At 44.4% G+C, this 25,420-nt stretch overlaps 1 protein-coding gene and 1 long non-coding RNA gene across 3 annotated transcripts in view; one reads left to right on the top strand and one right to left on the bottom strand.

The window, feature by feature from the left end:
- CAVIN2 (caveolae associated protein 2) overlaps positions 1-25,160 on the top strand; it is a 33,922-nt gene extending 8,762 nt beyond the window's left edge. Inside the window, exon 2 of the mRNA XM_083570989.1 lies at positions 20,029-25,160. Within this exon, the coding sequence (XP_083427115.1) occupies positions 20,029-20,820 (792 nt within the window). The 3' untranslated portion in view covers positions 20,821-25,160. The remainder of the gene's footprint in view (positions 1-20,028) is intronic.
- Positions 5,999-14,723, bottom strand: LOC310743586. 2 transcript variants are annotated; one of them, XR_014539110.1, is made up of 3 exons: positions 12,552-14,723; positions 10,185-10,277; positions 5,999-8,419 (listed from the first exon to the last, which is right to left on the bottom strand). It is a non-coding gene; the product is annotated as an uncharacterized lncRNA (long non-coding RNA). The 2 variants fall into 2 exon arrangements; XR_014539109.1 differs by having other exon boundaries at positions 10,185-14,723.
- Positions 25,161-25,420: the final 260 nt, after the last annotated feature.

Raw genomic sequence — 25,420 nt, 5'->3', positions numbered from 1 at the left:
TAGGTTCTTCCTTTGGGTGGAAGATCTCTACATCGGTATACCTGTAGAACTACCATATTTTTTGCTCTATAGGACGCACTTTTCCCCCTCCAAAAATTAAGGGGAAATGTCTGTGCGTCCTATGGAGCGAATGCAGGCTCCTTGGCTTCAGCGATAGCAACGCGAAGCCTCCGAAGCGCAGAGGGAGCACTCCCTCCGCACTCAGGAGGCTTCGCGTTGCTTTCACTGAAGCCTGGAGAGCGAGGCGGGTTGGTGCGCACTGACCCCTCTCGCTCTCCAGGCTTCAGGGATAGCTGCCTGAAGCCTTCGGAGCGCAGCGCGAGTTCCCACTGCGCTCCACAGGCTTCGGGTTCCTTTTGCTGAAGCCAGGAGAGCTAGACTCTCCTAGCTTCAGCAGAGAGGGAGAGCTGCGCAGTGCCACTTCAGCCAAGCAGGAGGAGAAAGAAAGGGGCTCCGTTTCTCCTGCTGCTTCGCTGAAGGGGCACTGAGCAGAGAGGGGGAGAAATTTTTTTTCTTGTTCTTCTCCTCTAAAACAAGGTGCATCCTATGGTCCGGTGCATCCTATAGAGCGAAAAATACGGTAGTTTTCCACTGCAGCTAGACTCTCCTAGCTTCAGCAGAGAGGGAGAGCTGCGCAGTGCCACTTCAGCCAAGCAGGAGGAGAAAGAAAGGGGCTCCGTTTCTCCTGCTGCTTCGCTGAAGGGGCACTGAGCAGAGAGGGGGAGAAATTTTCTTGTTCTTCTCCTCTAAAACAAGGTGCATCCTATGGTCCGGTGCATCCTATAGAGCGAAAAATACGGTAGTTTTCCACTGCAGCCAAAGGTGCAGATGACTGGGAATGATTTCCATAGGGCCATGGCACACATTTTCCCAGGAGCAGGGCTAGCCCACATGGACCCCTTTTCAACCCATATTTCAACATGGCAGGCGTCATATGAACCCTCCCTTTGAAGGTGACCATATCAGAAACGATGGAGAGACGCTATGATCATAACCTTTATTGAGTACTTGAAACACTACCCATATACAGTGGTACCTTGGTTCTCAGACTTAATCTGTTCCTGAAGTCCGTTCCAAAACCAAAGTGTTCCAAAACCAAGGCACGCTTTCCCATAGAAACTAATGCAAAATGGATTGATCTGTTCCAGACTTTTAAAAGCAACCCCTAAAACAGCAATTTAACATGAATTTTACTGTCTAACGAGACCATTGATCCATAAAATGAAAGCAATAAACAATGTACTGCAGCCACACACACAATCAATCAATCAATCTATAGCTGAATTGGGTTCCACACAGTCACAAAAAAACAAAACAAAAAGAGCTGCAAAAACAAAAACACAAAACAAATAGCAAAAAAAGACGGACCTCAGTGTAACACTCAAAACGGAAGTGTGGCACTCAAATCGGAAACATAACACTTCCAGGTTTGCAGTGTTTGGGTTCCAAGTTGTTTAAGTGCCAAGGCGTTTGAGAACCAAGGTACCACTGTATCATCTCTGTGATCCTTACAACAAACCCATAAAGTCAGTGTTACCATCTCCATTTTACAGACCAGGAATGGGGGTAGATGCTGCTCAGGTAGAGAGAAAATGCCTTTCCCTAGGGCACCTAGTAAGCTTATGAAAGAGCCGAGATTTGATTCTTATGGGGTTTGTATTTGTTTGTTTCTCTCTCTCTCTCTAAAAAGCATCCTGTAGTAGTTAGTGAGAGTGAAAACACAGCTTCATGTTCCAGGTAGTGTAATAAAGAAACGAATTAAGCAAGGTTTTCAAATTCAGTTTGTTTTCCCACGTATATCAATATTTTATCAGTAATCTATTATAAGATTTGCTCTCTCCTCCTGCCTCCCCGCCAGAACTGCAGACAGGCAGGCTACCAATCAGCCCAAAGCTATCAAAAGGATGAGCATTGAAAGAAATGTTTGTATTGTGTGCGTCTTCCCCCTGCTTAGCGGATGATGTCCCATTTTCTACATCATTGCTCACACACAAACCCCATTCATCTCCGCTTTTGCTAGAATGCAATCACATGGGGTACGTATGTTGCAGATTAGAATAGTGGCAGAAACAAGTATCTTTGCAGGCTTCCATGTATCGTTTTCCAGCAATTGCAGTTTGTTGAGAATATATGCATACAGTGGTACCTCGGGTTACATACGCTTCAGGTTACACACTCTGCTAACCCAGAAATAGTGCTTCAGGTTAAGAACTTTGCTTCAGGATAAGAACAGAAATTGGGCTCCGGCGGTGCAGCAGCAGCGGGAGGCCCCATTAGCTAAAGTGGTGCTTCAGGTTAAGAACAGTTTCAGGTTAAGAACGGACCTCTGGAACGAATTAAGTACTTAACCTGAGGTACCACTGTATACCAAAATAGTTTGCTCAGAGCATGGCAAACCAGCCCCTCCATTGAGTGACCCATTTTTGCTTTCTTGCATGTGGGATTTGTGGAAGTGAAAATATGTCAGGGGGTACATTGATGCTGGGTGTTTAGGCGTTTTGGGTTTGTTTGTTTTTTTGCGTATGGGCTATTCTTGCTAATCTTGAAAGTGTTGTGTACACAGAGAATATATTGACTTACTGGTTACATTTTTATCTCATTCTTCCCACGGTGAGTTTAGGACAGTTGCCATGGTGCATTTGATTACCAATATATCCAATACACTCCAATATATCCAATACAGTGGTACCTCAGGTTACATACACTTCATGTTACATACGCTTCAGTTTACAGACTCCACTAACCCAGAAATAGTGCTTCACGTTAAGAACTTTGCTTCAGGATGAGAACAGAAATTGTGCTCTGGTGGCGCAGCGGCAGCAGGAGGCCCCATTAGCTAAAGTGGTGCTTCAGGTTAAGAACAGTTTCAGGTTAAGAATGGACCTCCGGAACGACTTAAGTACTTAACCCGAGGTACCACTGTATATAACAGTTGTGGAAGGCAGGATCAGCCAGAAATGCAGAACCTGTGGTTCTGCAGATATTGGACTCCAACTCCCATCCTCCCTAATCATTGGCCATGCTGGCAGGGGCTGATGGGAGTTGAAGTCCAGCCCGGAGCTCCGTGTCAGTAGAGCATGAGACTCTTCATCCCAGGGTTGTGTGTTCAAGTCACACGTTGTGCAAAAGATGCCTGCATTGCGAGGGGTTGAGCTAGATGATCCCTGTGGTCCCTTCCAACTCTACGGTTCTATGATGCGGGAAATCCAGAGCTTGTGCATCCGCATCTCTTTACCCACTCCTCTGCTCTGATTCCATGTACCGTATTTTTCACTCTATAGGACGCACCAGACCATAAGATGCACCTAGTTTTGGGGGGAGGAAAATAAGAAGAAAATTTTGAATCCAATCCCAGAAGCCAGAACAGCAAGAGGGATCTGGCTTCTGGGATACTGTGTGGCTGTTCTAGCTTCTGGGATAACCACGCCAAACCTCTTCAGGGCAGCGGGATGAAGGCTTCCCCTGCCCAGAAGAGGCTAAGGCAGAAGCCAGGACAGGTGCCTCGCTGAAGGGGCGCTGCGCAGTTCTCCCTCTTTGCGCAGCGCCTCTCCTTCGCAGGCTTCCAGGACAGGCGCCTCGCTGAAGCTTTCCGCTGCTCCCCGCAGCTTGTGGGGCTGGCAGTGGGGAAAGCTGAGCTTCCCTCACTGCCAGCCCCGGGGACCATACATTCGCTCCATAAGACGCACAGACATTTCCCCTTAGATTTTAAGAGGAAAAAAGTGTGTCTTATGGAGCGAAAAATACGGTAGATTGGCTCCTCTTGCCGTGTTGCCCATGAGAAGCAAGCACAATTTGCCAGGCAGCTAAGCAGCAAAGCATTTGTGAAATGGAAAAGGGTTGGTTCTTTATGTCTTTCAGGAAGTCGGTGCGTCACGTGTTTAATGTGTCACGTGCAAGTCAGGCTAGTAACTACCAGACTTATTTGCAAGGCTGTACATTTTTGTTCTCTTCGCACTAGTTGTCATCTAGTCTTCAAGCACAAGCTCTAAGTCAGTGGGAGGGCTTTCAGCAGCTACGCCCCCAGGCAACTCTGCACCCTTCTTCTGCTAGAAAAAAAAATCTGCTAAAAATTCTTGCATAAAGCAGTCTGGCCATTTGCTGGTTAAAAGTTGGAGTTGTTTTCAAGTATCAATACTGTTAACTCTGGATAGAATGCCAGTCGTAAACTTTTGAGGACCAATCCAATCCGTTCAGAAGTGGAGCTCAAGGGGCAAGAATTGCTTGTAAAACCAAACTTTTTCTTTTTCTTTGTCTTTTTTTTTTAATAGACTCAGCAGTGTGCATTCCATCCCCTTTTTTAGCAGTGGTCTGGATTGCACAAAATCTAAATTTGAATCAGCTATACAAGACATTCCACTCAGTTCTTTTAAAAAATGGGGGGTGGGAACAACCATGCGGCTTTGAGAAGGGAAAGAAAGCTGTTTGATTTTGCCAAGTTTAATATAGGGGTATGTGTGCAACGATGTTTTCGTGTTAAATATCTCTTGCACCGTTAGATGACAATACTTTAAATAAATCAAGCAGGCCTGGTGGAAAACATTTGGCACAGGTTGCTCGCTAGCTCGCTAACCTCCTGTCCTTTCCCTCAGGGAGGAAAAGACTCCACCTTGCTGCTCATTGTTCTGCTCGCTGTGCAGTTCTCAGTATTATAAAACCAGAGGAGGAAAAGGATCCTGGCACGCTAGCAGCTTCTGCCTTCCAGTTTTTAATGCTTTGCCCCGAGAGCAAACTTTGAAGTGTTCCATCTCGCTGCCATATCAAAGGCTCTGCATAGACTAAAAAAAAAACACACACACACCAAAGATAGACCTTGTTGGACTACAACTCCCATCATCCTTGGCCCTGCTGGCTAGGGAGGATGGGAGTTGTAGTCCAACAACTTTTGAGGACCCAAGGTTGAGAAAGGATGCCCTAGACCAGCGTTTCCCAAACTTGGATCTCCAGCTGTTTTTGACTACAACTCCCATCATCCCTGACCATTGGCCTTGCTAGCGAGGGATGATGGGAGTTGTAGGTTTTAGGTTTAAAAGGTCACGAGAGAAGCTGAAGAAGTGCAAAAGAAGGAAGATAGCACTGGTGTTATAAGAGTTGGCAAGGTGCTTTTCTGCCAAGATAACAAGATTCTTAAGAAGAAAGATACAGGAATATAATATGGTTGGTTGCTGTTTTTTTAATTGCTCAGGCTTTTCATATCCGTTTAATGGCAATTCTCAGAGTTCCTTACTGCTCTCAAAAGAATCCAGGCAATAGAGATCAATTTTGGCCAGTGGCATGCAGTCAGTGGACATGGGGAGCTAGGCTAGTCCCTGAAATGTTCCCATTAAATTAGAATATTACAATATTAAAGTCTGGTGCCTCCTTCCCAAAGCCCGGGAAGCTTCTGCCCAGCTCAGGGAAGGAGGCACGATGCTCATACACATGACGTTGTCTCTCCCCACCCCCCTTTGCCTTCACAAGCTGGTGCCTCTGATCCTAACTGTTCCCCTATGAAAGATTTCACTGCACACCACTGCTTTTGGTGGGGAAAAGGGAGCGCTTTGATTCAAGGGGGATTTTTCTTTTGTTTGGGGTTGTGGCCTCCCTCCCATTCCTAAGATCTTCCTGGCCATGTGGTGAGGAGAACTTTGGACCTGATCAGAAACCCAGGAACAAAATTCTCGGTGTCACGAAGAGGCTACGGGCAGACCATGGGAAGTCATCGTGTCCTCTGAGCTCCTCTCAAATTACGAATCGTAGACCTGCAACTGCAGATCTAGGGACTAGGACATGGGTAGGCAAACTAAGGCCAGGGCCCAATCGCCTTCTCAATCCGGCCCATGGACGGTCCAGGAATCAGCGTGTTTTTACATGAGTAGAATGTGTGCTTTTATTTAAAATGCATCTCTGGGTTATTTGTGAGGCCTGCCTGGTGTTTTTACATGAGTAGAATGTGTGCTTTTATTTAAAATGCATCTCTGGGTAATTTGTGGGGCACAGGAATTCGTTCATTTTTTTTTTCAAAATATAGTCTGGCCCCCCCACAAGGTCTGAAGGACAGTGGACCGGCCCCCTGCTGAAAAAGTTTGCTGACCCCTGGACTAGGAGCTTAGGAAGTCCCAGGCAAAGTTTTCCGCACTGGGAAATGGTTTTCCCTTAGGCCTGTTTTTACACAAAACAAATATGTGGGGACGGCCATATTGCCTCCAGGGCTGAATGTCTCAACCACCCCCATCTTCTTGGCAACAACCCAGACCCTGGGTGCCTCTGTAGCTCCTGAGACAGAGGATTTAAGAATCTTTGGAATGCATCGCTTACCACCACGTCCAGGCCTATTTTTATAGCTCATGCTGAATCACAAGGAACAGGGAGTCCCATGTGCCCTGTGGCCATGCTCAAAAAGCTTTCCACCCTTGTGCCCCTCTGCTTGCATTTTCGCCATACTGGGATAGCCGTGCAATGCGGACATGTGTACACAGAAAGAGGCTGGCCCATAGATAAAGCTTTCCTCATTCACTTCAGCCCCAAAGCACTCGCAAAATTATGAGATATTCAGCCCTGCAGGCTGCACAACTTTCCCTGCCAAGAATGTCCACATCTAGGGAACTGGTTCGCCACACCCTAGAACGGATCATAAAACACAGCCGCCATGTTCAGGTCTCTCTTTTTCTCCCCCCCCCCCCTTTCATCCACTCTAGGATTTTCCAGGCAAAAGCCTTCACAGAGATCTCTCTTATATGACCTCGATGAAGAAAAGACCTATTAATTATTATTATTTTGTCCACTCCCTAGTTTAAAAAAGGAGGCGAGTATTGTAAACACAGGATGAAAAGCTTTTTTAAAAAAAATCCCGTCGTTAATGTGTGTGGTTTCATTCACTAGTGAACAGCGAGCTTTTAAAAATCTCCCGGAAACGAGTGAAAATCTCCCAAAACAATCTTGACCTCTGGTTTCTTGTAGAAAGCTACAGTAAGAACCTGTAGAGTTTGAGGTTTCTACATTAGCTTTCGGATTACCAAAAAACAACAACAGCCCCCAGACAGATTAAATCCATGGCTTTCTTTTAGCCGGAACTTGCCGGAACTCAGTTTCTCGGCGCCATTACCATTCTAAGAGAACGGGTGAGGTGTTCGTGGTGAGTTCTGGCACCTCTTTTCCTAGAAAAAGAGTGCTGATTAAATCTGATACTTTGTGTTCCTCAGCAAGACCGTTCCTACCCCTTACCCAAGATGGATGTGAAAATAAATGCATATGGTTTAGGTTTGTGAGCAGGTCACTTTCCAGTTTCTGGGAATCACAGTTGGGGAGCAAAAGTGCCATTGCCCTCAGATCCCGCTTGCAAACCATAGCTGTCAGTGTTCCCTTTTTTAAGGGAAATTCCCTTATTCCAAATAGGATTCCTTGCAAGAAAAGGGGAAAGTTGACAGCTATGTTGCAAACTTCCCGCAGGCATCTGGTTGGCCACTGTGAGAACAGGATACTGGACTGGATTGGGCCCTTTCCTGATCCAGCCGAGCTCTTGATACATTGTTTTTTTCTTTATTAAAATAAAAACTTTTGTACCTTTGCATGCCTCTTGTTTCCCTCTCATTTAGATATAATGTCCCATTCCAAGCTTGGCTTCTCTTTCTTCCTAACGTGGCTGCAGGAGTTGTTACAAATTGCAAACGGCACAGAATACCTAACAAAACACAGAAATGACTGTTTGCAAAGCCTTATTAAGCTTTGGCATTGTTCCTTTCTGCTTTGTTGGAACCACATGACCTGCATGATTCCCCACCCCCGCCCCGCTTTGGTTCAGAATAAACGTCATTCAGCCAATCGTGCACCACAGCAAATGAGCAAGCTCGTGTTGCCACCGAAAACGGAGAAATTCAGGTCTTTTTTATTAAAATAAAAAAAGCAAAACACAGTAACAACAATGTGCAGTTTAATAGCATGTGGGGACCAGAAAAATCCCATTAAATGAGAGCTTAGGGGTCACTGAATTTGGTATTCAGTGCCACTCCAGTTAGTAAATATTTGATCTTAAAATGGAAGGAGCCAGAAGAAGAGAAAAACACCAAGAAATGTCATTGTTCGGTTGCCTTTTGTGCTGTTTGAATACCAAGAGACTCCCAGCTCAGAAACCTGCCAGCTCAAAAATCAAGAGGAAATGGGGCCAGGAGGCCAAAGACGCAGAAAATTTTAATGGTGTCTTAAAGAAACTGATGAAGCAGCTTATGAGACCATTAGAGTTTATGCCACAGTAAACCAATTCAGACATGCTATCACAGTCCTGTCACAGATCTCTGCCGCCTTGGAATGATGAGCTCACCTTCTCCCTGAAACATTCGGCTTTTCCACGTCCAGGGCTCCCATTTGCACATCACGGTCAGCCATAAACCAATAGCGTACTGTGCATGGGTTGATCACTCCCGCTTTGCGCTTCTTCCTGTTAGCCCTGGAGAGAGAAGCAAGCCACAGTCCCGGGTTTAGCATTAGGTCCAAACCAAGGATTGTGGTTTATTTCATTTCCCAGAAACCACAATCTGTAGCCACTGATTGTTCTTGAATGTGGTTTGTTTGGAGGGATCACAGTTTGTTTACTCTGCATAGCAATACAGAGGAACAGGAGTGCCCAGCTAGGTGGTCACAGTCAACCACTAACCATGGTTTACAGTGACATGCAGATTTTGTAAGTGGAAGAGGTGGAACAGTCGCCTCCCAAGTGCTTATGAGGCAGTACAGTGGTACCTTGGTTCTCAAACTTAATCTGTTCCAGACGTCCGTTCTAAAACCAAAGTGTTCCAAAACCAAGGCGCGCTTTCCCATAGAAAGTCATGCAAAATGGATTAATCCATTCCAGACTTTTTTAAAAAACCCGTAAAACAGCAATTCAACATGAATTTTACTATCTAACGAGTCCATTGATCCATGAAATGAAAGCAATAATCAGTGTACTGTACTATGAAATAAATAAGACAGTATTGTAGATGATAAAAGTTATTATTTTTTCTTACCTGCACTGATGATAGTCATTGTTTGGCTGGGGGGCTTTTATCCATTTCCGCAGTCACACAATCAATCAATCAATCAATCAATCAGTAGCTGAACTGGGTTCCACACAGTCTCAAAAAAAAATTAACCGAAAAAGCCTCAAAGACAAAAACTCAGAATAAAGAGCAAAAACAAAAGCGCCAAACTTAATCCGTTCCAGAGTCTGTTTGACTTCCAAAATGTTTGAAAACCAAGGCACAGCTTCTTATTGGTGTAGGCGCCTCGGAAACAAATAGCCGACAGCCAGATTGGACGTTTGGCTTCCAAAAAACGTTTGAAAACCAGAACACTTACTTCTGGGTTTCCAGCGTTTGGGAACCAAGGCGTTTGAGTACCAAGGCGTTTGAGAAACCAAGGTACCACTATATTATCATGTGAGATGACTGTGCCAAGTGCTCATTTCACATAATGAGCTTTTATCTTTTACAGCTTATTGCTGACTAATTTTTAGCATACTTCTGAATACCAGACAATAGGGAACCTTGTGTCCCTGCAGATGCTGCCAGGCTGCAGCTCCCATCAAACCTGCCTATTGGCCATGTTGGCTGGAACTGGTGGGAGTTGGAATATAACTCCCTTTTGGAGAGATACAGGATTGCATCCCCTGCCTGCATCAATGGTGGCCCCCTTTTATTCAGTACGTAGCATTTGTAAACAAGGAAAGAGACCAATTACCAGTGAGCCGACATCACTTTGCAACAAAATCAAGCCATTCTGTGTCGTCGAGATGATTTGACCACACTGTGCGAAATTTTATTTATTTGAAAAAACTCTCTTGTTAGATGTCAAAGGCTCTGCTTGGTCCTCTGCCAAGCATAAGTTAGAGAGAGTTTTGCCCATGTAAGGAGAGAGAATTTGTGATTCAGAAACAAATTGGAGTTAGCCATAACCCAGACTAAGGCCTCAAGGCAATGTGCCAACAGAAGAAACTATTTCGTTGCCTTGATTTCACAGGTTCCCACGAACGACAATAAGCCGCAGCCTTTCAGCTTGCTAGGTATCCAAAATGCTCCTCCCAAAAAAAGGTTTATTTGGATACCCATCAAGAATCATGCCCAGATGAGGAACGAACCTGAAAAGAATGAGGCAAAATGCTTTCTTAGGGGTTGAATCCGTGCAACTTCTGAGGCCGATTTTAACAATACCCTTCAGTGTTTAGGTATACATACCTGGGTACAATCTCGCTTTGGGTGTCTCAGCTGCAGCTTTCCCCTTTAAAGTGCATGCTAGTAATGGATCCAACCCCTGCTTGTCTGCATTCTCTACAAGGAAAAGACAGGGTGTTGCTTCTGAATGAGTCGTACTCAAATGAGATGGCTTGAAATCAATGGGCTTCTGGTAATCAACTCCACTTATTTCAATGGGTTTATTCTGAGTATGGCTTAGCACAGGGGTCAGCAAACTTTTTCAGCAGGGGGCCGGTCCACTGTCTCTCAGACCTTGTGGGGGGGGCCTGACTATATTTTGAAAAAAAATAATGAACGAATTCCTGTGCCCCACAAATAACCCAGAGATGCATTTTAAATAAAAGCACACCTTCTACTCATGTAAAAACACCAGGCAGGCCCCACAAATAACCCAGAGATGCATTTTAAATAAAAGGACACACTCATGTAAAAACACACTGATTCCCGGACCTTCCGCGGGCTGGGTTGAGAAGGCGATTGGGCCGGATCCAGCCCCCGGGCCTTAGTTTGCCTACCCATATATGCCAGGCAGGCGGAATGACTGCTGGGAAGAGGCAGAAGAAACACCATGGTGCACCTGTAGCAGCAAAAGCAGTCACCTTCGTAGCTGCAATAAAATATCTCTCCCTCATCATTCTTGCCAGCCACAGCAGGCGCTGAAACTCTCCAAAATTACCCCAAATGGCTCACTGTCTCCCGAGACAGATGGATGCCAATAACAATATGTATACATGAATTGTTGGCATTTTGTCCTCGGGTATCTGCACCGTAGACAGTGAACTGTCTCATTAGAAATGGAGCCAAGTCAAGCTTGGGAAGCAAGTGGTCTTTCAGATATTTGAGGCCTGAGTCTGTTTTCAGTGTTGCATTGTTGTGGCCTGGACTAAGTCCTTAGGGCGAAGAACCAGCAAGTTGTTGCAAGAGGTTGTCGTATGTTGCCCCACCTTTCTTAAATTCTAGGTTCCAGTTTGACTATAGTGGCAGGGCTGATGAAATGCAAATTCAAATCACTCCGCAGCTAAACTGGTCTAAAGTTCATTGTCCATATATTTTCAGTTGGGGATGGGCAGATCAGGACACACGGGCCATTTGCTAAATTATCCACAGTAGGCTTGCAAGGGTTTGTGACTCCAATTTGCTTAATAAGAACAACAACTAAAAGACTCCACCGCCCCTAAATTAGATGGTTGGAACCCATGATCTGCAAGTGTCTTAAGTATGTATGCATTTACGTTTATATGCGGCTGGCGCTGTGGGTTAAACCACAGAGCCAAGGACTTGCCGATCAGAAGGTCGGCGGTTCAAATCCCCGCGATGGGATGAGCTCCCGTTGCTCGGTCCCTGCTCCTGCCAACCTAGCAGTTCAAAAGCATGTCAAAGTGCAAGTAGATAAATAGGTACCGCTCCGGCGGGAAGGTAAACGGCATTTCCGTGTACTGCTCTGGTTTGCCAGAAGCGGCTTAGTCATGCTGGCCACATGACCCGGAAGCTGTACATCAGCTCCCTCGGCCAATAAAGCGAGATGAGTGCCGCAACCCCAGAGTCGGCCACGACTGGACCTCATGGTCAGGGGTCCCTTTACCTATTTTACCATTCTGTTGTATGGCTCACTGGGTCTAAAATAACCTAAAACCACTTTTTGTATTATTTTCTCCACTAAAAGCACAATGAGCACAACAACCTTGTTTCCCAAGATGTCATTTAATGAAACAGATGATGGGAAACTCCCAGGCTCTGTAGAACATGATGGATCTCTCTATTTCAGAACACAATGGCTCCCTTGAACATTGTGAAACAAACACCAGGACCTTAACAGTGTATCTTTTAAAAAATTTGAAATGTTGATCTGGTGTTTTCCGTGAGGGTAGCAGGGTTTTGTGGTTTTTTTTAAGTGATTACTCGAGTGCAAAATGGCATCTGCACATGGTATTCAGAATCTCAACCCTGAGGCAACTTTGCCAATAACCTTTCGTCCAGGAAACCATTCTGAAGAAGGGCTTGTGCTTTCTTTTCACCAACAGCTGACGGGTTCAAAAGCTACATGATATCTGCCACGTTTTGCAATCTGCTGGGAACAGAGTTGAAACAATTGCAGCATTTCAGCTGCACTGCCACCCTTCTCAGTGCGGAGGCAAATTTATCTCGTGAACATCTCGTTCAAAATGATAAACTAAGTATATAACCCTGACACAGGCAAACAGAAAAATGCAGATATTGCAAATGGCAACAGAATTTTTATTTTTTTGCAGTGGGGAGAGAACTTCAGAAATGTCAAAACTGCTAGATTTTTCTAAGCCCCAACCATGTGCCAATTTGCTGCCCAGTTCGTTTCAAGCTTCTGGGACATACCCTGCGGAGCTGTGATGTTTTCATAAGCGCACATTTCTGAAGGAAGGCCTTTGCTTGGTCCTCCATAACCTCTTCTTTGTTTGGAGGAGATTCCTTCTGAAATATTTGCTTTTCCTGAAGTTTCTTGGCTGTGAATGTTAACCACCGCATTCCATTCCAGAGCTGTGAAGAATGGCTGCTATTATGACTTCTAACTGTAGGGTTTTATTTCCTCTCGGATTGGTATCGGTTGTCATCTACAGCTTCGCTCAGTAGTGGCCGTTGACCGTTGGGACTTGAAAGGCAGAAAGCAGAGAGAGAGAGAGAGAGAGAGAGAGAGAGAGAGAGAAACAGTATGCAGCCTCAGAACCAATGATAGTCAGAGAAGACTCATCCCAGTTCTGTCCCTATTCTCCTCCCTGCTAGGTTCTACCAGGGCTAACTGTTGACCAACACTAAAACGACTCTAGCTTAGTATTCTCCTTTATGTGATGCTTTTCTGCAAGCAGGGAGGTGGGTATGTGTTTGTGTGTATTCAGTTTGTGAATCCACTCTTGGGACCCCTGAGTGCATCATTTGACTCTTAGCCAATATCTGATATCACGATATGGTCTTCAAACTGGTTTTGGACGAAATATGGATATATCTCCCAGCCCTACAAGATCGTAGTACTTAGCTTTCTCTTGTGTCTGGAAACAATAAGCACTTTGTTACTTTGAACTGTGCAAGAGAGGAGTTTTCCCCTAGAATAAGTTGTCTGACGTGGGAAGGAAATTTCTGAAGACTCTGCTGGGGTTCTCCATGTTCTGCTGATATAGCACAGAGGTTGAGGTGTGGCAAACAACCAGCTGATTTCTACAAGTCACCCACACTCCTGACCGCTGACTGTGAGCCAATTGTGGGGGGCACAGGGGAAGAAGAAGGGGGACCCCTGTGCACAAACAGAAGTCTTTCCACAGGGCTTCTGTTGATGGGACTCCTAAGTTGAATCCCGGTCTAGGCTTCTGAGTCAGGGGCTGACTCATGGTTATTTATTTCTATTTTATTTACTTATTAGATTTCTAGACTGCCCATCACCCAAGAATCACAGGGGGGTTTGCAATATAAAAACACAAAAATACATAGCATAGTAACCAACGAGAAAAATAACACACACACACACAGAGAGAGAGAGAGAGAGAGAGAGAGAGGGAGGGAGTTTAAAAGGCCATAGTACAGTATTTATTTCTATATCCATGGTGTTCATCATTATCGACACTAAAATAGACATGGTATGGTAACAGCAATAGAAAAATCAGTGCAGCCTTTCATTTATACTTTTAGTTACTCCCTGTAGGCGGACCAATTATCATTATGAAAGGACCAGATTGCCGCTTGACCGCCCGCCCCCCAAAAAAAGAAAGCGTATCTGATTTAAAGCACTTTGGAGGAGCCATATGAGCATATGAAGAGCTCTGCTGGATCAGACTGTGGGGGGGGGGTCCATCTCTTCTAGCATCCTGTTTGCACATATCCTACTGGGAGGCCCAACAGCAGACACCCGGGGGCAGTTTATTTCAATCTCCTTTCTTCTCAAAAAAAATGCTTCATCACATCACATCATCCAAAGCTCAGTAGGTCCTTGGGGAGTGATGGCGGGCGTTGTAGGATTCGGGCAGCTAAAAATGAGAAAGAAAGAAAGAAAGAAAGAAAGAAAGAAAGAAAGAAGGAAAGAAAATGTGCCCATCTTAATAAACTCCTAAAACATACAGCACATCAGCATTCAGTAAAAACACACACACACACACACAACCAGATCTTGTATGAGATTGGAGAGGCTGTTAGGAGGTGGTCCTTTGTGCTAGATTCTGGAACTCCTGCCCTTCGACCTTTTTAAAAGTTATTTGATTTGATTTGATTTGATTTGATTTGATTAATTTGCTTATAGGAAGGATGAGTGCCCTACCTGACCTCTTCATTTCCCCAAGTCATTTATGCATACGATTAGCAGCATATGAGAGCCAGTGTGGTGGTAGCATGTCAGACAAGGACCTGGAAGACCAGGGTTTGAATCCCTGCTCGGATATGAAACGTACTGGGTAAACCTCAGGCAAACCACTGCCTCTCAGCTTAGCCTACCTCATAGGGTTGTTGTTGTTCTTGTGATTAAATGAGGAAGGGGGGCACCATGTATGCTGCCCTGGGCTCCTTGGGAGAGGGGATATTGAAATATACTCAGAGTCACTTTATTCAGCTCATAGTGGTGAGGAGGAATGAAATGAAAGTCCCCTCAAAGTATCTGCTTTATATACATTATCTACACAATGGGCTGCACATGATTGGCTAATTCCGGAATTCTACTGTAAGCCAATCAGGTTGTGGATTCACTTCTATCTGGAGCATGATTGGGTGGTTCCTGCCAACCAGTCATACTGCTGCATTGTTCTAGGACCAATCAGACTGCTGCATTCTGAATCCTATTGTTCTAGGACCAATCAGACTGCTGCCTTTTGGATCCTATTGTTCTAGGACCAATCAGACTGCTGCAGTTTGGATCCTATTCAACTCAGTACATAACAGATATAAATGCAATAAGTAAATAAATAATATTCAAACGTTATGTAGGGTTGCCATACAGTGGTACCTTGGGTTACAGACGCTTCAGGTTACATATGCTTCAGGTTACAGACTCTACTAACCCAGAAACAGTACCTCGGGTTAAGAACTTTATTTCAGGGTGAGAACAGAAATCGCATGGCGGCAGCAGGAGGCCCCATTAGCTAAAATGGTACCTCAGATTAAGAACAGTTTCAGGTTAAGAACAGACCTCCAGAACGAATTAAGTTCTTAACCTGAGGTACCACTGTATTTCAAAAAGTTAAAATCCTGACACAATTTCCCCCCGCAAAATTGTTGAGCTTTTTTTGGCGGCGGCGGGGGGTGGGGTGGGAGTTTGGAGCTATTTTTAAGCAAAATTGACAAAAACAACACTGCTGACATGACTTGCCATACGTCCTGATTTTTCCCGACATTTTTTCCAGAGGGGGCGATTTCCACCCGGACACTGCTTCCGACTGCAAACTGCAGTTTTATATCCAGAAAATTCTGGACTTATGGCAACCCTAACGTTATGCAAATGCCATGGGTTCGTGCTCGAAGTCCTTTAAGTACCTCACAGCATCCCTTCTATCTATATAATGCCCCAAAATGCATCAGACTTGAGCTTTCTCTCATTTCCAACCCCCCACCCCCATGTGAATACTATATTAAGGCAGGAAAGAATTTGCAGCCGCTGTAGGTTCTATATTCGTCTTGGGAGCCAATTTAAAGTAAAACTGATTTAAGTCCCAGGTAATAAGGCAATCAGTCATAAATACCTACTTAAACAGCACCTCTTTCTTTCCTTTCCTTTTTTCCTTTGAGTAATTTTTTTTAAGTCACTATAAATACGAGTGTTGTTGTTTTTAAGCACACACAAGCATCACTGCAAAAGCACACTTCTCTTTGTCAACAACACCGACAGGATTAAGAAACCCAGAAGTTAGAACGTTTAGTTGCAGAAGAATCTTGTTCCGTGTACATGCTGAACGCAAGCCATTTCTGGTGGAGGCTGCTTTTGGTTTGACGAAATTGCCAGACAGCTGTATTTTGGTTAGTTAATTATTTTATTGCCATTCTTCTGTCAGGAAACCCAAAGCAGCGTGGTTCCCAGGCAGTCCCCCATCCAGGCACCATCCATGCCCAACGCTGCTTAGCTTCAGTAGGTGGGCGGGTCTTCAGACCATATACCCCAGTATGAGTCTTTCTACCCACTCACTGAATAGCCAGTCAGGGTGCTTCCAGGCAGCCTGTTTGTTGAGCGTTCGTCCTGATTCGTTTGCAGAAAGATTAGACAACGATGCCTATATTGAGAATTCATGTTGGTTTGCTAGCAGGAGTGTTAGACGATGTTGCATCAAAGCAAGCACAACCTCACCTTTTCCAGTACGTTTTCCCTTCGCATTTCTTATCACAAAAAGTCCAATCTTTTAGGGGAGGTGGTTTGTTGGCACAAGACCTCCCGATCGACTTATTGCAGACTTGAATTTGTTGGGTGTGCGACTGAATCCCACGTGAAAAGAGCAACAGTTTGAAAACCCCCTCCATCGCAGAACCATAGATATGGAGGTCATTCAAAGCTTGCCTATACATTTTTCATGCTGCTTTTGAAAAATAAGCTCATATGCCAGGGGTCAGCAAACTTTTTCTGCAGGGGGCTGGTCCATTGTCCCTCAGACCTTGTGAGAGGCCGGACTATATTTTGGGGGGGGGGAGTGGAAATGAACGAATTCCTATGCCCCACAAATAACCCAGAGATGCATTTTAAATAAAAGCACACATTCTATTCATGTAAAAAACACCAGGCAGGCCCCACAAATAACCCAGAGATGCATTTTAAATAAAAGCACACATTCTACTCATCTAAAAACATGCTGATTCCTGGACCGTCCGCGGGCCAGATTTAGAAGGCGATTGGGCCAGATCCGGCCCCTGGGCCTTAGTTTACCTACCCATGTCATATGCCATCAGTACCTCACACAAGAGGTTATTGTGAAAATATTGAACAAAGTCTAGGATGGATAAAGGGATGGTGAGTGATGATTTGTATTTCTTTAGCCATCCTCTGCCATTACATACTGATTACTCATCACACCCATCATAGACATTTTGTGGCACCCAAACCATCACATCCTTTCCAGTATTCGTTTAAAGGTGTTCTGTGCATTTCATAATGCCTTGCCATGGTACCATTGTTGGCAATAATAATGATAATAATAATTTATTACACACCCCACCCATCTGGTTACCCCAGCCACTCTGGGCGGCTTCCAACAGAATATTAAAAATACAATAAAGCATCAATCATTAAAAACTTCCCTAAACAGGCCTGCCTTCAGATGTTTTCTAAAAGTCAGATAGTTGTTTATTTCCTTGACATCTGATGGGAAGGCGTTCCACAGGGCAGGTGCCACTACCGAGAAGGCCCTCTGCCTGGTTCCCTGTAACTTCGCTTCTCACAGTGAGGGAACCACCAGAAGGCCCTCAGAGTTGGACCTCAGTGTCCGGGCTGAATGATGGGGGTGGAGATGCTCCTTCAGGTATACTGTGCCAAGGCCATTTATGGCTTTCAAGGTCAGCACCAACACTTTGAATTGTGCTCGGAAACATACTGGGAGCCAATGTAGGTCTTTCAGGACCAGTGTTATATGGTCTCGGCGGCATTCTCAATCACCAGTCAACTGCCGCATTCTGGATTAGTTGTAGTTTCCTGGTCACCTTCAAAGGTAGCCCCACGTAAAGCACAATGAAAGACCACTTTCATTGTTTAGGGCACTGAGGGTTGTGTTCAACTTTGTCATATTTAAGAGTGGACCTGTTGATATCAACAGACTTGAAATAGTTGAGCCTGTTAAGTTCAATGGATCTGCTCTTCAGTATGTCTTAGTCTGATGCATCAAATAGTTAAAAATGTGGGTTTGGTATCAACAGAGCTGGTGGCCACGGAATATTTCCCCCCTTATTTATTTAAAATACAAAGTGGGGTGTGCGTGGAATGATACAAGAGGCATGAGGCACAGATGGCATTAAACCAGCGCCTTTATGAAATACAGTTATTGCAACAACTAAAGCAAATTTCACAGAAGAATGTGCATGTCCCCAAGGCCAGAGCTCATGCCTTGCATGCAACATCGTCTTTCTCCTCAGCCATAAATAACTATCCTCAATTAACCTGGGGTACTTCTTCATGAGTCCTGCTTTATATTATTGTCAAGGGAGTGTTAATGCTCCAGACCGAGCATCAAAAAAAAAATTAAAACTCTCATAATTCTATGTTATAAATTCCGACAAGCACCTACAATTCTGATATTTCTTTGTCATTGAAATATTTTTTTAATGGATTACCTTAAAACACCCCAAAGCGATTTGACAATAAAGAGGACAACAGCTATTAAACTTGCATGAAAACAGTTTTGAATCCAATACTCAAACTGGGATAAACATCTCCACTTGAAAGGCATGTCAGAGAAGGACCGTCTTTGAAAGGCGCCAAAAGGACAACAGGAGATGGTGCCTGCCTGATTTGTAACTGGAGGCAGTTCCAATTTCACTTCCCCCCTTGGGTTTCCCTAAGGCCCATGACAGATACAAAAACATTGTTGTTCCATGTTGTGGCTTGGTTTTGCAGCAAGTAAAAATGAGTGGAGGATGTGCGAATGTCTTGTGTGCTCCAGCACATTGGTAGAGCACATACTTTGCATGTTCGAAGCTCCTAGACTCATGACGAGTTTGCCTATGCCTATAAAGTTTAGGTTAATGGGATAAAATAGGCCACAAATTTATTGGTTACAGATGTGAGCAGTTTGGCTTAGGCATTGGGTGAAACCAGACTATATCCTGACTCCTGCCCATCTGCAGGGAGTCTCATACGGGTAAACCACAGGTAGGGGGAGCCCTATGATATACATCAAATTGGGGCACCCTCAGGGTACCTGCTGGGGTCGTGCTACAGCCCTAGCCCATGCCCAGGCTTCGGACAGGAACCATGCCCCCTGGATACCCTTAACGAGGAGGGGCAGGCAGAGGCAACAACCTCCCCTCCCATAAACAAGGTTTACAAGGTAGGCGAAAACCAAATGGCTGGTGCCAGTTTGCCAAGTGGAAAAAATTCCTACCTGGCCCCAACAATATGGCGGCCGATCTTAGTCCATAGCAAGGCTGCTGTCAAGAAACGCATGAAAAGAGGGCAGGTGGGCTGGGAGATCCAGCAAGGAGGTGAAAGGAGGTCGCCCCCCGGCCGTGCCACTGTTTAAATGGCTAGCGGCCATGCCCCCCGGCTACCGCAATTGGTCAGCCGGTGGGGTGATGAGGCCAGGGGTCCCTATGATGCAGGTGGCATCCCTCCACCCACAGCTGGATCACTGGGAGGTCCTGGTTCCCCTCAATGCCACCCCCCGGGAAGGGGAGTGGACTTGCAGAACAATCTCCTGGTTAGCTTTTCCGGGACTAGTGGAGATACGCCGCTGCCAATTGTTTAACAATGGTTTGGAGCCAATTTCAGACTATGGGTTAAATGTGACCAGGAGCCCTAGTTAGCCATAACCATCGTTAATATTGCTGTTAAGGCCATCAGGGAGGGGTGCGTGAAGGGGAAACAGGAATTGATCCTGCATTTTGCTGTCAACTGCATTAAGAAATTGGCTAGGTTAGACCTACGCTGGCCTAAACGTGGAGCAAAATGAATTCTTCTACAATGCAGTTGACAGCTCGTAAGCCCATTACTCTTACAGCACGTAACTGAACAATTCCACGGGGAGTGATTGTTACTGGTTAAATATACTGTGGCAACAACAGCAGAAAAAACAAACTTCCTTTACCGCCTTATTCGAAAGAAAAATATTGATGTTGTTGAGGGCCGTGCCTTGTTTATCAAGTCTGTGCTATGTGAACACTGAATAAACACGATGTCAACTCTTTGCAGGAAGAAAACGAAATCCCGGCCAGCGTATTTGTGAAAGAGCCTGTTCCCAGTATTACTGACGGGAAGGAAGAGCCTGTTGATGAGAACAAAACTTTGGAGGAAACCTTGCACACTGTAGAGCTTTCCTCAGAGGATGAAGCACCCCATGATGAAGAGGGGGCAGACGATAGCATGGATGAGAAAATTGGGGAGACGAGAGCTGAGAAAATCAAGAGGTCCAGCCTCAAGAAGGTGGACAGCCTGAAGAAAGCGTTTTCCCGCCAAAATATTGAGAAGAAGATGAACAAGTTCAGCACCAAGATCGTCTCTCATGAGAGGAGGGAGAAGATTAAGAAGTCCCTCACCCCTAACCACCAAAAGTCCTCCTCATCAAAAAGCTCATCTTTCAAGGTCTCTCCCCTCACGTTCAACGTGAAGAAAGTTCGGGATGGAGATCCCTCCGCAGAAACGGAAGACAAGCCGGCAGAGGCTACCGGCAGTGAGCACACTGCAAACGATGAGGAGACATCCTTCACCGAGATTCACTCTGACCTGGCCTCTCCCAGTTCTCTGGTGGAGGAAGGGAAAGCCTTTGCTGACTCCCTGGAAAGAGAAAACGGGAGTGAAGGAGATGCAGTGGTCAACAACAACATCGAGCTCGCCATCGTTGAAGAAGGCGATGACTATAGGGCTTCGCTCGAAATCAGGCAGGAACTCTACGATGAGAGGAGCAAACCGACCAGCGGGGAGATGGAGCACTCCGACGAAGAATCAAGCCAGGCCGCTGTCCTCCACGTCAACCAAACTGCATAAATCCCATGAGCCGCCTTTTATGTTTCTATGCGCATTTTTTTGTAGTTACATCAGTAAAACAGGGCTGTTACACAATAAACAAGAGGCAACAGTAACCTAAGGTGGAGTGGTTCTTTTTTGGACAGTTAGGTTTCCACAAAAGGCTAATTTCATACACTTAGACGGGAAATGAGGTAATTTAAAGGCAACTGCTGCATTTTGAAGTCCATTCCAACCTCTATTGCACATCTCTATTGGTTATCGATTTCAAATTGCTGCAATCAATTGCAGGTGGAGATGTACTTAAACAAACCGGTTTAAAAGCAGCACTACCCTACAAATTGAATCAGGCTGATATCTGTTTCACTTCCACCCAAAGAATCTGGGAACTGTAGTTCAGTGAGGGTGCTGAGAATTCTCAGAGATTTTTCCCCTAAGAAAACTTCTACTCCCAGGACAAAAAAGGGGAGGCTATTAAACCTTTTTTTTGGGGGGGGTCTGCCGTGTAGGCACAATTTTCGTTGGTGAAAAGCTCTCCTAAGTGCTAAGTTCATTCAAATGCGTTCCCCACTATTTTTTCCTGGCCGTGCACTGCTTGGGAAAAGTGAGTTTACACTGCAGAGGACGAGAGCTGCCTTCCACTTTGCTTGCTGTGCCCTTTTGTCCACAGAACTGCTGACTGGGAGAGTGTGCTTGTATTGCCTTCTTTGTGAGTTAATGAAGTGTGTGTTTGTGTGTGTGTGTCCCCGCTCGCTGTTTTTAAGCTGCGAACTGTGGGTGGTAAGCTGTGGGGAAGGGCTCTCGCTCTGTGACAGAGAGCACATGTTCTCCGGGTTCAATCCTGTCTGAAACCCTGGAGAGCCACTAGCGGGCAATGTACACATAGCACAAATATAAGGAGACACACAGGCCCAGGCCTCCCCTCTTCAGCTGATCTTATTGCTCCCTCTCTGCTCATCTGATGGCCGCTCTGATGACCAGGTAGGAGGCAATTCGTTTCCTCACCAGGGTGCTGGGCTCCTTCAGTGTGGTGTAGTGGTTAAGAGTGGTGGACTCGTAATCTGGTGAACCGGGTTCGCTTCCCTGCTCCTGCACATGCAGCTGCTGGGTGACCTTGGGCTAGTCACACTTCTCTGAAGTGTCTCAGCCTCACTCACCTCACAGAGTGTTTGTTGTGGGGGAGGAAGGGAAAGGAGAATGTTAGCCGCTTTGAGACTCCTTCGGGTAGTGATAAATCGGGATATCAAATCCAAACTACTACTACTACTACTACTACTACTACTCTTCTTCTTCTTCTTCTTCTTCTTCTTCTTCTTCTTCTTCTTCTTCTTCTTCTTCTTCTTCTTCTCCTTCAACCCCAGCACTTTTTAATTTTCTTTTGGCTGATGCCACGACCCAAACTAGTAGGGTTTTGGAAGGTGGCAGAATCAGGTTCCCTTATTGAGGGATTGCCCCTGATACTAGCAATACTGAAGAGTTGGACCAGTGGTCTGATTCTGTATAAAGCTGTTTCCTCTGTGTGTTTTTCCTCCCTATAGTAGTGTTTGTGCAGGTTCCACCTATTTCCCCTCCCTATAAAGTACTTCAGTTCGTTTCCTCATGTTAATATTTGATGCGACTGAGCCACCAGGATGCAACACATATATTATTATTTTTTAGTGTTGACCTTGTACAAGTTGAGGTGGTTTTTTTAAAAAAGGATTCCCATGTGGTGGTTTTGCCACATCGAAAAGTAATATGGGAAATAGGCATTTCAGGGTGTTGAGGAACTTTGGGTTCCCTTCCAACTCTACGATTCTATGAGAATTGAATCTTAGCTGCTTTACTGTTAGTAACTACTGAGACAGAATAGTTGGGCTGTTAACATGATCAGCGCCATAATTGTCTTTGAGTTCATTACTCTTGAGAATTTCATTTGATCCGCCCCTGTTCTGCTCAGGGGAGAAAATATATCTAGCATTCCTACAGCAACAGTGCAAGTTTAGATGTGTCTACTCAGAAGTAAGTCCCATTGAGTTCAGTAGCGCTTAAGCAGGTATAGCATTGCAGCCCTGGCATATTAGCTGAATGTAATGGCAGATGATGTAATAAGCATCTATTCCATGGATCTTCCCCTCCATGGAAAATGGTGTCTTGGCCTGGTGAGATGACACATTTTTTGCACATAAACCCATGGACATCTGCAAGATACATGTCTTACCTGAAGGGACGGGTGGGGAACCCCTTTTCAGCTACCTTCCATATGCAAAAGTGAGTGGAGCAAAAAAATTATATGTAAATTTTAGCTCGGTACACATACTCACCCTCTCAGCCCATCATCCAAACAAGCATGATGGAATGGGAACAAGGCCCCATTCCATTCAGGCCAAAAGCACTTGAGAGGGTGCAAAGGAGAGCCAGTGAGGGGTGTGTCCTGGCGGGAGGTTCCCTTAAACCTTAGGCAGACTGTACTGGTCGGTTTAGGATGAAGCACCCTGAGTAAAGTACAGTGGGAATAAGATCTTGCTCTTGTATATTTTGACTCCTTAGGATTATTTAGACAGGGGGGAGGGATGCTGTTCCTGGGCACACCTATCTGTTGGGAAAGTTGTACTCCTTTGTATTTTGTTCACGTTCCACAGGAGAGCTACCACATGTTGGACCAGGCGATATTTAAGAGGTGAGGCATGATCATGAAAACAAACCGGTTTTATGTGTAAGCTTAGCAATGTCTACATATGTTCCCTAGTTAATTTGACTTCCTTTGTTCCAAGTATGCTGATTCAGTAATGAATGTATATACGCATATATATATATATATTATTATTATTATTTTGTTCTATGTTAAGAGAGAACTGTTGTTTTTATTAAAAGATGCTATTTGCTTAATGCAATCTACTATGTTGAAATGGCAAAAGGGAGAGGTAGGACTGTAATCGTGGAAATAGATAATGAAACAGATTCATATATATATGGACCCAACTACTGTATTGCTGAGTGCAATGTGAGGGACAGATCGCCATGTTGCAATATAATCTGATAAAAGGAAAGAGAGCACATGATGGGGGGAAATAGAGGCTAGTCAATACAAACTAGACTAATGAAGAACACACTTAAGTAGTACACATGAACCATTCTGGAAATATATAAATATTCATTCTACACCTACACCAGATGACAAGCAAGGGTATTTTGATAACTTCGCCATTATATTATTTTTTTATGTGTGTGTGTACAGGAGATGGCCACATTCCAGCACAAAATGACATGTACCTTAACCCCCTTGATTTTCGTGGGACTTGAGTATGCGTAGCTGCATTGGCCATCGTCCAAAATATGCAGATTGTTGGAAAACACGAGGAAATGATGACCTCCACACATGTGGCAAATGTCCAACAGGATGGACTGACCCCTGTGAATGCTGATAAGGGCCATTAAGTAGTAGTTTAGTGAATTTAGACCATCTTCATATTTTTGGACGTGAGCCAAACACATGAGGGATTGTCAACACATCCTTGCCGTTTTTGAAAGTTCCTAGATTTTGAATGTTCACTGTGATGTGTAAGATTTGTCTTCAGATGGAAATATATGGTTCTTTAAAAGTGGGTGGAATGTTTGCTTTTTCCGCGGGTGATGTCAAAAGATGTTACATTTTGTTGCGTGCATTGTTTTGTGTATTGTGTGAAATGAGATATAAATGGCAATGAACACAACCCACCAGGGAATTTCCTCTGTTCAGGCTCAATGTTAAGACCGTTCTGGAGATACATCTGCAATCTTTTGCATCTTGAAGTATGTACTGGACTTCACAATGATACCGCATTTGAATTTCCTGCAAACGTTACGCTTTCCAACCAAAATCTGGACATCTTCAGAAACGAAACTGCATTCCTCTTGCACCTTATTTTCAAATCCTCCATTCCACTTTACAATCACAAACGTAAACTAGCAGTCAACCTACTAGTGCCTGACAATTGTATTTTGTTTTATATGCAATCTTCCCCCTTCCCCTTTTAATACTGATAAGTCTGCTTTTACATAATATTGCACTAAAGCATTGCTTTTTTTTTTTTGAAAGATATTATTTAGAAATACAAATTAAAGAAGTCTAAGAAAATCTATTGATGGCAGTGAGCTATTCCATGTGGGGAGCTTCACGCAATCATTTTAAGTGTCACTGGATGTTTGATCAGAGTTGATTTTTTGAGCAGGGCTATAGATGGTTAAACTTTTTTTAAAAAAAATCAATATTATGAGAGAGTTGCAATCAGTAGATATAACTGTGATATTATCCACACAGATTCATCTTATTTTGAATTAACAACAATGCCTGTTACTAACCACAGTTGTGATTAAGTAAATAAAAATCAAGTTGCATTAAATTACACTTGTCTGGACAAAATTATTGTAGAGATGGGCAAACAAATCTTTTGATATGTAATTCGTGGAGCCAAATTAGCATGGTTTAAAGTGGTGTCATTGGGGGATTTCCTCCCAATACAAATAGCACCTTCAGATGAAGGATTTCCCCCAAAATCACAGCAAACAAAGGAGTTACATTCCATCTCCATGTCCTTTGTGATTACTGGTAGCAATCTCCCTCTTTATGCTGTTTGTGTTTAAATAATAATAATAATACAAA

This window comes from Podarcis filfolensis, assembly GCF_964270895.1.
Source record: "Podarcis filfolensis genome assembly, chromosome: 1".
Lineage (NCBI taxonomy): Eukaryota > Metazoa > Chordata > Lepidosauria > Squamata > Lacertidae > Podarcis > Podarcis filfolensis.
This window is presented reverse-complemented; position numbering and strand designations above follow the sequence as displayed.